General features: G+C 36.0%; 1 protein-coding gene across 1 annotated transcript in view; it reads right to left on the reverse strand.

Moving 5' to 3' along the window:
* The window catches only part of PCNXL2 (pecanex-like 2 (Drosophila)), a 345,612-nt gene that overhangs the window by 191,932 nt on the left and 140,821 nt on the right, over positions 1 to 12,859 (reverse strand). Inside the window, exons 18-19 of the mRNA XM_011997321.1 lie at positions 2,827 to 2,919; positions 1,831 to 1,981 (exon numbers count right to left, since the gene is read on the reverse strand). Coding sequence (XP_011852711.1) covers positions 1,831 to 1,981; positions 2,827 to 2,919 — 244 coding nt within the window. The remainder of the gene's footprint in view (positions 1 to 1,830; positions 1,982 to 2,826; positions 2,920 to 12,859) is intronic.

Genomic DNA, 12,859 nt, shown 5'->3' on the forward strand with positions numbered 1-12,859 from the left:
GTATAGTCATTGGTACAGGGAAAGTTATAGATACAAATAAAGGTACAGGTATAGATACAGGTACAGGTAAAGATAAAGATATATAGAGAAGTAAAGGTAACGTTATAGAAGTGAGTATTGGTATGGGTATAGGCAAACATGTAGGTTACAAACAGGTATAGGTATAGATATAGACAAAAGTAAAAGTATAAGGAAATGTATAGGTAAAGGTGTTGGTACAGGTACAGGTATAGATATAAATATAGATATAGATACGCAGTTAGGGTTTCTTACTTCAAATCTCCATCAACTAACTTACCAATGATGTCAAAATAACCCCAAAACACTCCACTAATTTCACCAACACTTAGTCTTTCTGGAGGTTTTTGAATGAAAGGGAAATATAACCTGAAGGCTGCAGAAGTTCTATGGAAACTAGTCTTCTTCATCAGGGTCCTCTATGTATCCACAAGCAGTCACCTGTTGGGGTAGGGACTTTCCTCTACAAGTGGACTAAAATATACAAACCATCATAGATGGAACCTTCTCTGAGTCTATCTTCTTTGAGTTTTTCTAATACTGATAATAATTTGCATTTAAGTAGCACATGAAATTGTACAGAACATTTAAAACTATGCAGCTCCACCCTTATGCTAGCTCCTGATTCTGTAGGTGGGAAGAGTAAGTCTCCAAGGGGAGAGAACTCTGAGTTACCCTCCCTGTACTTCTAAACCTCATCAGCCCGATGAGGCCATCTTTCTCCACTGAACAAGCCAGTTTTTCTACTTGGGCTGTTTCTAACTAAGGCGGCTCCTTGTGCCCACCCAGAGATGCTCCTTATGGAAGCACTCTCTGTTCTGGACAGCATCTTCAGTGAATCTTGCATATTTATTTTAAAAATTATTCTCCCCCTTTTCCTTTTGTCACACCAGTCTACTGAAGTTGCTGGTGACAAATTTGGCTGAGTTCAGTACTTTAAGTCCACAAACCTTGGTGCCCCTCACTCACCTTTATGCCTGGACATATAGACAATTAGATAACTCGCTAACAACTGAGAAGTTACAATAGGCTAAACAGCTCCATGCAGAATCAGCAGCATTAGACTGCAGTTATGATCTGTGAGCAGCAACTTTGATGGGTCTAAAACTGTGGATAAATCAGTCTTCTTCCATCCATTCAAGCACAGAACAGGGAATTACAGAGCAAGGGAAGACCTAGCAGAAAAATTTCTAGAAGACTTCTCATCTAGAAGAAATCTATTTCTTCTCCAAGGCTCTGAAACGGTTGTGATTACCAGGCTATTACATGATCATGGCCACAGACACCCATGGAAACTGCTAAGTCAACCAAGTGTAGATACAGATGTAGGCCTAGATGAACAAAGTAAGCTAAAGAAAATGCAAGGGTTCAGGAGTGCTTAAAGTTATTGGTCAGGCCCTGCTCCATCCCCACCAATTCATGAAGGATGGGAGCATAGTCAAGGGATACTCTTCTTAGGCCCCAGTTAGTTTTGGTGGGAACAGCATAATCTTCAAGTGTGAATGGTACAGTTTTCCACAATACCAATAACCAATTAATATTTTTATAAAACATCCTTCTGATTCACCTGGCTTTAACTTTCTTCTTATGGTTGGCTAGAATATCTGGGAACAAATATCATATACTCCAAGGCACACATTCTCCTTTTTTCTTTTTTATTGTGGTAAAATACACATAATGTACCATCTACCATTTTCAAGTGTACAGTTCTGTGGCATTAAGTACATTCGGACTGTTGCACATGGCTTAAAGTATACCTACCCCTCCTTTTTTGTCTTTTTTTTTTTTTTAAATGAGGGATATATTACTAACCTCTCACTTCCCGTTGATGATACTCTTTGTTTTTGAGAATGGGGTGTGAAATCCACATCCAGGGATGATGCTTGCGGAGCTGAGGGAGCAGGTAATGTGTTACAAACCCCACGGCACCAGCCAAGGCAAACAGCACGATGCTGAGAAATGGCTGCGATAAAAATGGGCAGAATCTCATTACTTAGCCTAGAGGATGGGGAGAGGAATGCCCGTGAAGAATACATAACATCATTGTTCTTCCACTTTTTCCTCTTAACGGATAGCCAGACTCTTAACGGATAGCCAGTTCTTGTTTCAGGCCTCTGAAAATGTCTTCTCTATACCATGAAATTGGTTCATGTGTTGGAAACCACTACGAGAGTGAGGGAGAACTAGCCTGTGGGAGTACAGAGGCCAAGAGCATTATGCCCCTTCGAATACATTTTTCAAATTTTCTAATGAGGAGGTGAAGAATAACCCATGTAGCTCATAGACATTTCCTCATGAAAAGGGGGGTTCGTGGATGGACAATATTTTTGTATAGAGAAAGCAACTGTCTGTAAGAACCACAGCCAGGAATCCCATCTGGAGCTCCCCACTTTGTTTTTCTAACTGAAAATCCTTTTCCCATAGTCCTTTTGGCTCTATGACCTCTGCCTCACCCCGATACGGTGACTCCTCTCTGCTCACAGTAGAGCACTGTCAGCCCGCCCTATCACTATTAACTGTCCTCACAGTGGACTCCACAAGACGTGCCATCACTCTTGCAAACAAAACAGCTCCCCCGATGCAGGAAAGGGCAAGGACAAAGCAATTGAACCCAATCTGTGATGCGGACCAAGTCACATCTTGGACGTAACTGCTCACAGCACATGGATACATTCCCTACGCCTCTCAACAGGCACTTCGTTTCCTTCTCTAGCTCACGTGTCTTGTCAATACCCTGTAGCTCCATGACAGCTTTGTTATTAAGGAGAATAAGGGGGCAGGAAGAGTACAAAGTTGGTGGATACATACTCGCAATGACAGGAATACAGTGCTGGCGCTGACTGCAAATGAGAGGACAGCAACCACTGCGCAGACGATGAGATCCCATTTTAAGACATCCGTCTGGAAAGAGAAAACCAGTGGTAAAGGTTACTCTTCATTTCTCTCAGCAACTCTGTGTGACCAGGTAAATCAAGCGACAGGACATTGACCCAAGTTAAACTGTTTTTCCAGCCCATCACTTACCTGACACACTCACTGGCACACACTGGATGGGCTGTTCACTAGCTCCTGCTTAGGGAATTTCAGGGAGACTAAGGTGGGCTGGGGGAGAGTGGCAGGGGAGAGGAATAATGCACTGCAAAGTTAGTATATGTGTGCTAACCATAGAAAGAAGAAAGGTTCTCTACACAAGTAAGAGGCATAAGGTTCTTATAAGGTTCTCGTATCTGATCTGTGTTTCCACAAACATAGATCAGATACAAGATTCCCAGAGAGCTCCCCAAAGGGACTTACATTATTAAGGTCTGATAAAGGAGGTCAAAGTGCTAATCATCTTTACTTGGCTTTAGGGTGTCTTGGATTTTAACATTCCAAAAACCTGGCTAAAACAAACAGAAGCCTCTTAAACATTTCTTATTGCTTTGGACTAGACCAGATTTTGCATTTTAATTTACCGGTCAGATCACTGGTGAATTAAAGAAACCACTTCCAAATTATTTATATATATGTGTGTGTGTGTATATACATATATATATATATGCAAGAGGTACACCCATTACATGCAGATAATGAAATGTTCAGTAACTCACTAATATTTTCCCATGCCAAATTGTAGTGTAAGCTGGGGCTAGGGAAGACAAAGCAAAGTTCAACCTAAGAATGCCGTGAATGCAGATAGATGGAGAATGGTCTGTTAGCTCCAATGGAGCACAATACCGCTGGCTAAACAATCTAAAGCAAACAGGAGGAACCATCACTTCTTTTTTCTCTGTAGAGGTGGATTAGTTAGAGTACACAATTTTCGATCATTTGAAGATATCATACTGTTACCTGAAAGTTCTGAAACCCATCAATATATTTATACCTTCCTTTCTCATACTGAAGGGAATTATGCCTCTTAAATCACTGTTTTTTAAATTAAAATGTGGGGTTTTTTGCAAGTCATGCTCCTTCCTGGCTTGCTGACCATATGATCAACCAAAGTGATAAAAAGAAACAGTGAAAAAGTCGGGATCCTAGATTTATTCATAGTAATTAATGGTTAATCTGATTTTTGGGCAGGGATAACCATAGGACCTTAATTTCGAATCTATGAAATGTTTATGATTACAGAAATTCACCAAAAATTTACTTTAGTTACAGGTCATATATTGCTTATCACTCCAAATGCTTCAAAAAGACCAGACCTTTCTAGAGGAATAGTCTGTAATTCACTGCATCTTTAGGCTGTGGGGAGATGTTAATTTTTCTCTTCTATTTTTCATTAACATGGTTTTATGTCATTTAAAAATTACTGAATGTTTATCTGAAAGAAGATAAACATTTTCCTGCATATTCTAATTTAAAATCATGTGTCATGTTTAACATCTTTGTGTAAAGGGAAAACAGTTGGCCAGTGGTATGAGTGCTGGAGTAGGGAGGAGGGAAGGCTGCGTTTCTAAGTTTCTTAAAGCAGAAATAGGAATGAGCTTGAATTATTGTTACTCTTTTTTCACAGTTGGATAACATACGGGAATTCCACTGTGATTTCTATCAGTGTCATGAGTATCCCGTATAAATATAGACCATTACACAGCCTTTCTCTATTTATTAAAATGTTCTCTCCACCCATTTCTTTTCTATAATTTCTAAATAGCTTATTGAGATAAAATTGACATACCAAAAAGCCACATATATTTAAAGTGTACAACTTAGGCTGGGCGCTATGGCTCACGCCTGTAATCCCAGCACCTTGGGAGGCCAAGACAGGTGGATCACTTGAGGTCAGGAGTTCAAGACCAACCTGACCAACATGATGAAACCCCTGCTCTACTAAAATACAAAAACTAGCCAGTTGTGGTGGCTCACACCTGTGGTCCCAGCTGCTCGGGAGGCTGAGGCAGGAGATTGCAGAACCCAGGAGGCCAAGATTGCAGTGAGCCGAGATCACACCACTGCACTCCAGCCTGGGTGACAGAGTGAGACTCTGTATCAAAAAAAAAAAAAAAAAAATACAACTCCACAAGTTTATATATATTTTTACATTTATAAATTATATAATATATATTATATATAATTCTGGTTATGGTTTTATGGGGATATATATATAAATCATGGGAATATGTATATCCCCACAAAACCATAACCAGAATTAAGATAATTAGCACACCCATTACACCCCAGTATTTCCTCTTTTGCTTCTTGCTAATCTATCCCTTTTCTCACCATAGACTTGATTTTCTGTTTTAAGTGATCCTCCTGCCTTGGCCTCTTGTTTTCATTTTCTAGAATGTTTTATAAATAAATTCATAAAATATGTACCCTTTTGGTCTGGCTTCTCTCACTCAGTGTACTTATTCTGAGATTCATCCATGATGTCGTCTGTGTCAATAGTGCATTCCTTTTCATTGCTGAGTAGTGTTCCTCTGTATATAGATAAACACATACCACAATGTGTTTATCTATTCACCTGTGGGTAGATGTTTGAATTTGTTCCCAGTTTTTGGCTATCTGCAGCTAAATAAAGCTGCAACAAATATTCATGAATATTCCTCTGGACATGTTATTTCTTTTCTCTTGTGTAAACACCTAGAAAAATGGCTGGCTTATGTGGTAGGTTTAGTCTTAACTAAACCTTAAGAAACTGCCATGATCCAATTAAAAATTGGGTAAAGCAAAAAAATTAGCTGGGCGTGGTGGCAGGCGCCTGTAGTCCCAGCTACTTGGGAGGCTGAGGCAGGAGAATGGCATGAACTCGGGAGGCAGAGCTTGCAGTGAGCCGAGATTGCGCCACTGCACTCCAGCCTGGGCAACAGAGCGAGACTCATTCTCAAAAAAAAAAAAAAAAAAAAGGGCAAAGGACTTGAATAGACATTTCTCAAAAGAAGACACACAAATCAAAATCAAAATGTCAAAATGTCAACAGTGCTGAGGTTGAGAAACCTTAATGGAGTGGTATCTAATTGTGGTTTTAATTTGCCTTTTCCAACGACAAATGATGAACATCTTTTCACGTACTTAATTTAAAGTACTATTTATGATAGCACTAAAAGTATACTTAGGGATAAATTTGAGAAAAAATGTGCAAATGGAAACAGAAACTAAACACAGAAACTAGATAAATGGGGAGATATACTGCATTCCTGGATTTGAAGATTCAGTATTGTTAATAAGTCAATTCTCACAAAACTGATTGGTAAATTCAATGAAATTGTAATGGAAATTCCAGCAGAAATTTTTTTTAGAAATGGACATGCTAATTAAAAAATGTATATGGAAATGCAGTAGACCCTAGAATAGCTAAAACGACTTTGAAAAAGAAAAAGTTGGAGGACATACAATACCTGGTTTCAAGGTTTATTACAAAGCTACAGTAACTGTGGTATTGATGGTATTGGTACAAATACACATCTAGATCAATGGAAAAGAATAAAGTGTCCAGAAATAGGCCACAACAGATATATGATCAACTGATTTTCAACAAAAGTGCAATGGTGAGATGACAAATCCCCAAATGAGGAAAAGGAACATCTTTTCTATGAAAGGCGCTGGAACAATGGAATAGCCATCTACAAAATAAATAAATAAAATTAAATAAAATAATAACCAAAACACCTCGACACTTACTTTGCTGCACATACAGAAATTACTCAACATCATGAACCTAACAAACCATCAAACTGCTCAGAGCAACCATAAGAGGAAATCTTAATGATCCTGGATTTGGCAAAGATTTCTTAAATGGAGCACTAAAAGTTTGAACTGTAAAAGAAAAAATTGAATAAATTGGACATCACAAAAATGTAAAACTTTTGCTCTTTGAAAGACACTTACAAAAAAGCAAGCCAAAGACTAGGGAAAAAAATTACTACTCATAAAACCCACATTCAACAAAGGACATTTACGTATAAACAAACAACACCCTCCTACATCCCCAGCTGCACGTGGTTCTGAACAGACGCTTCACGGAAGGAGATATACAGATGGCAAATGGTAATTACTGAGCTTTTTACTCTTGATGCTAGTTAATGAAATTAGACTGCTCTCCTAATATTGCTGAAAATAACATCAGCAAAATCAAAAGGAAACAGTTGTTTTTCCCCAAAGCCACCAAAAAGCAGATATTATTCTGCTTCAAAAATTTTATCCTGGAAAATAATATATTTTTTTTTTGGTGGGAATGTAGATAGGTGCAACCCATTATGAAAACAATATGGAGGTTCTAAAGAAATTTAAAAATAGGCCAGGTGTGTTGGTTCGCGCCTGCAATTCCAGCACTTTGGGAGGCCGAGGTGGGAAGACTGCTGGAGGTTGCGAGTTCAAGACCAGCCTGGGCAACATAATCGGAACCCATCCCTATATTAAAAAAAAAAAGATATTAAAAACAGAACTACCATGTGCCCCAGCAATCCCTCTTCTAGGCATATACCCAAAGGAAATGAAATCACTAGGCCATAAAGATATCTGTGCTACCACATGTATTGCAGCACTGTTCACAATAGCCAAGATGTGGAAACAACCTGAGTGTCTGTCAACAGATACATGATGGATAAAGAAATTCTAATAGAAACGTAAATGGAATATTCTTCAGCCTTTATAAAAAGAGACATCCTGCCATTTGCCACAACATGGATGAACCTGGAGCACATTTTGCTAAGTGAAATAACCCAGACACAGAAAGACAAATATTGCATGATTTCACTTTTATGTAGAGTCGAGAGAGAGAGAGAGAGAGAGAGTGTCAAATATTCAGAGACAGAGAATAAAACAGTAGTTAACATGGGCGTGGAGTAGGTAGAGACGGGGACATGTATGTTAGGAGTTATAAAGTAGCAGATATGTAGGATAAAAAACTCCAGCAATCTAATGTACATGAGATCTATAGTTAATAAAACTGTACTATATTTGGGATTCCTGCAAAATAAGTAGATTTTAGCTGCCCTTGCCACAAAAACATAAAAATGGGTAACTAAGTGAGATGATGGATATTTTAACTTACTTCACTATAGTAACCATTTTACTGTCTATATGTAACTCATGACATTGTGTTATATACCTTAAATATACACAATAAAATCTCTTTGTAGCAAAATAAAAATAATATCTTTAAAAGGAATCTTATAACACAACTGAACTTCAGAGTCTGCTACTCTGTCCTGTGAAAGCAGCCTTTAATGCTCTAAAAAGTTTGTAATTTTGGTTGGTTTTCCTGTTAAATAACTTTTTGCTCATTTAAATGTATATTATTATACCTTTCCACCTTGTATAAGATATAAATATGTGTGGGTTTTTTGAGGTAGGTATATTTTATTTTAATCTTAGTTTTATACTATAAAAAGAGAATTTACTGGTACTGCCCTCTTCCTTCACATGCTTGAAGGTTAAAAAAAATCTGTGACTCTGTTAAATTACTTATCTAAAAAACAAGAGTTTAAGAATCTGTTTCCTTTCAATAAATGTCCTATGTCCTAACAGTGAATTGTACTGTGTTAGACCTTACAAAAATGAGTGTGAAAGGGAATATACTGCAAGATGGAAGAAAAATGCAAATTTAGGTCTTTGTAATTTTTATTAATTAAGTTTCCCATTATAGAATAACATAATAATATTGCAGCACCCTAGAACATAGAGAAGAGAGGGGAAAATCATTTACAATCATTATAGCCTGACATTAACGGTATTAGCATTTTTGTGTTTTCCAAGCCAGTATTTTTCCTGTGGATGTTAAACCAGGCTCTAGCTATAATCATTATGTATACGAATATTTCTATGCATATTTTATAAGTATCTAATCTTAGTGTGCAAATAATTTTCTACCTTTTCTACAGTACTTTTTTTGTAAGCAATATATATATATAGACATATATAATTGTATAGCCTCACTAATATCATTTAATGGCTAAATAATTTACCATCTTGTGATGTCATACACATACAATGCCATTATGATCCCTCAAAACATTAATTTAGTGAATGAAATTGAATGACTCACAGTGCAAACATCCCTTGACTGCTACTATCAGGTTGCCTTCCATTGTTTACCATGATGAATTATGCTGAAATTACTATCTTTATGTCCCTGAATTTTTTTTATATTTTGAATTACTTTTCTAGAAAAACTCTAGCAAATAGATTTACTCTATTGTAGGTTATAAGCATTTTACAATCCTTGATAAATTATGCTTTTCCAGATGATTGTAATAATTTACATAAACACAAATGATATCTAAGAGATTCCCTCTTGATACAATTGCACATCACTAATTTTTCCAGTGCTAATGGTGTGTACAAAAATGCCATCTCATTTTAATTTGCATTTTTAAATTCATAACAGTAATTATTTCATACATGTACTTAATAATTCATTCCTAAATTTTATATAAAATTTCAAATGGCTTCATTTTGAAGCTCAGATATATACATATTTGTATATAATTATATACAAATGATACACATATAATTTGCCTATAGGGTTTTAAAAATCAAATTATAAGGGTTGTTGGTATTAGAAAGATATTTAATTTTGCTAACTTTGCTACAAGTACTGTACCAACTTATTTAAATTTTGCCACCTTTTTTTACATACAGAAGTTTAAAATTTTTATGTTCTTAAATCTAACTCGGGGTATTGTGTGTGTGTTATTTCTTTTATGGATCCTATGTCTGAAAAATCATTTTCTCTGTATATTTTGGATAAATGTTTGACTTTATTTAATATCTTTTTGAAAATTTATTTTACTTTTTTAAAATGTGACACGGGTAACCACAAAGTGCATATAATAAGTATGTACAATTTAATAATTACAAAGTGAACACCTCTGTGACCACCAACTAGTTCAATAAATCTAACATTTCCAGCATCCTAGAAGCTTCTTGTATGTGGCTATCTGATCAGAAATCCTTCTCTTGCCTCCTGGAGGTTCCCATCAACAACCCTGACTGGTGAAAATCATTTTCTTGCAAAAAAAAAAAGTGATTTCACTACTTACGACTTAGGTATGCAACTGTAAGCTGTTTCATTTTGCCCATTTTCACTCAGTATATTGTACCATACTATATGCATTATTTTGTGTCTTGCTTCCTTTGCTCAACATGATGTGGTTAAGATTCACTCATGCATTGCATTTAGCTGTAATAAGTCCATTTCCTTTGCTATAGACTGCTCATTTGGCACTTTCATAAACAGATGCTATCATGAACAATTTTATATGCGTATTTTGGTGCAAATGGGCAAGATTTGCTCCAGAATAAGTACCTAGGAGTAGAATTGCTGGCTGCAGTCTATTCATGTCTTTATGTTACCAAACTTTTATCCGAAATGTGTATACTAATTCACACTCCCACCAGCAATACATGAGAATTCTCTTGCTCTACACTTGCCAACACTTAGTGAGAACTTTACATTTTTTAGTTTGCTAGTTTTGAAATGGTAAGTCAGTGTGATTTTAATTTGGAGTTTTCTGATTATTAATGAGGTTGTCCATATATTCATGTTTTTTGGCCATTTATATTTCCTCATTTGTGAAGTGTATGTACAAGTCTTCTGCCTATTTTCAGTGGAGATATTTGGTTTTCTTATTGATTTAGAGGAGTTTCATGTTCATCTAGACACTAGTCTCTTTTCTGTATAATTTAAAATAATTATATATAATTTAAAATAAGTCAAAGGTCATAATTTTAATTAATTTGAATCTTTCTGTGTTGTTTTAAAAAATTATTTCCTACACTGCTAGCATAAAAGTAGTTTCCATTATTATGACTCTAAGTGCTTTCAGGTTTTATTTTCTCATATTTAGGCTTATAATTTACCTGGAATTGACTTTTAAGTATAGTGTGACATAGTAGTCCAATTTCCTTTTATTTGTGAATAACTTCTATTTTTCAGTTTTCCATTTTTCCCTCTGTTTGGAATTGGAAGCTACATGCTTTGTTTCTCTTCCTTTAGTAGTTGCACAAAACATTCCAACATGCATACCTAATTTATCACAGACCAAAGTTAACAGTACGGGCTGAGCAGCCCGCATCCGAAAATCCGAAATGCAAAACACTACCTTCCTTTGAGTGTCACATTGGTGCTCAAAATGTTTTGGATTTCGAAGCATTTCAGGTGTTGGATTTTTGGATTAGGGACATTCAATCTGTATCTTTATTCTTCTCTTGGACATTACTAAGACCTCTGACTACTTGAAGTTCATTTCTCCTCTCGTCCAAACTTGTGTGTTATTATAATCGTGTATTTTCATTCTACCTTACATTTTTAAAGCCAACTATATAGCCTTATCATGGTTTTATGCAGTTAATATTTATTCAGATTTGCCAATGTACCTGCCACTTTCTTTTCTTTTTATTCCCTTGCAAATCAGATCTTCCATCCAAGATCACTTTCTTTTTTCATTTTTTTTTCTTTTCTCCTCAAATGACTTTTAACACAAGATCACTTTCTACTGAAAAATACCCGCAGAATTACATGTAATGAGGGCCTCTGAGCTTTTATTTTTCTAAAATTTATTTTGCCTTTATCCTTAAAAAATATTTTCACTAGGAATAAAGTTCTAGCTTGGCAGTTACTTTCTTTACACATCATTAAGTATATCCAACAACTGTCTTCTGGCTTCCATGAGGGCTCTTGATAAAGCAGCTTGCAGCCTCTCATTCATTTGCATGTAATCTGTTCATTCTGTTTACCTGCTTTAAGTTGGTCTGTGTGTTTGGCATGCTGCATTTTCACTATGGCTTGTCTGGTGTGGATTCTTTCTTCTTTAATTTACCCTACTTGCGATTCACGGAAATTCCCGAATCTCAAGATAAGTGTCTTTCATCAATTCTGGTAAACTTTCAGATATTATCTCATCAAATATTGATTATGCTTCAGTCTCTCTCTCTTTTTCTAGGAATTCTGATTGGATATATTTTAGATTTTCTCACTCTATCCTTCAAGTCATTTCTCTTTCATATTTCTTGATTTTTTTTTCTTTTGTCAATTAGTGTTATGTTCTGGGTACTTTCTTTTCTCTTTATCTTTCAGTTCACTAATTCTCTCTTCAGAGGTATCTAATCTCCCATGTGGGAGGTCGGCTCATTGCAACCTCCACCTCTCAGGTTCAAGTGATTCTCCTGCCTCAGCCTTCCAAGTAGCTGAGACTATAGGCATGTGCCACCACAGCTGGCTAATTTTGTATTTTTAGTGGAGATGCGGTTTCACCATGTTGGCCAAGCTGGTTTCAAACTCCTGACCTCAGGTGATCCACCCGCCTCGGCCTCCAAAAGTGCTGGCATTACAGGCGTGAGCCACTGTGCCCAGCCCAGTCTTCACTCTTAAATCTAAATGTGCTAAGTTCCTTTCTCTTACACTTCTTTCTCAAGTTTTTAAAAACTATGAACTGCTATTTTTCTAAAGGAACTTTAGAATCATTTCTCAATGTTGGGAATATAATGTCTTTGGAACTGTTTTGAATTATATGAAACCTACAAATTCATTAGAAAGAACTGGCATTTTATAAATCTCAGCCTTCCTATCCAAAATCGGGTTATGTCTATCTCCACTTATTCAGAACATCATTTACACTTTAATAAACTGCTGTAGTTTACTTTATTTGTGACACTACTTGTTAAAATCATTTCCATTATCAATTCAGATATTTTGTTGGTACTGTGAGTTGGATCACATTTTCATAGCTTATTTCTGGTATGTTAGAAAGTTCTTGCTTTTCTAAATTTTGGTTGTATTTATGAATCCTCTTATTAATCATAGTTGATTATATAGTATGCACAGAAAAGTTTTATATACACATATAAATCAGCATTTTTTTCTCTTTCTCTTTGCTCTTTACTATTTTGCTTTTCATTTTATATATCTAAGATA

This window comes from Mandrillus leucophaeus, unplaced genomic scaffold (genome assembly GCF_000951045.1).
Source record: "Mandrillus leucophaeus isolate KB7577 unplaced genomic scaffold, Mleu.le_1.0 Scaffold537, whole genome shotgun sequence".
NCBI lineage: Eukaryota > Metazoa > Chordata > Mammalia > Primates > Cercopithecidae > Mandrillus > Mandrillus leucophaeus.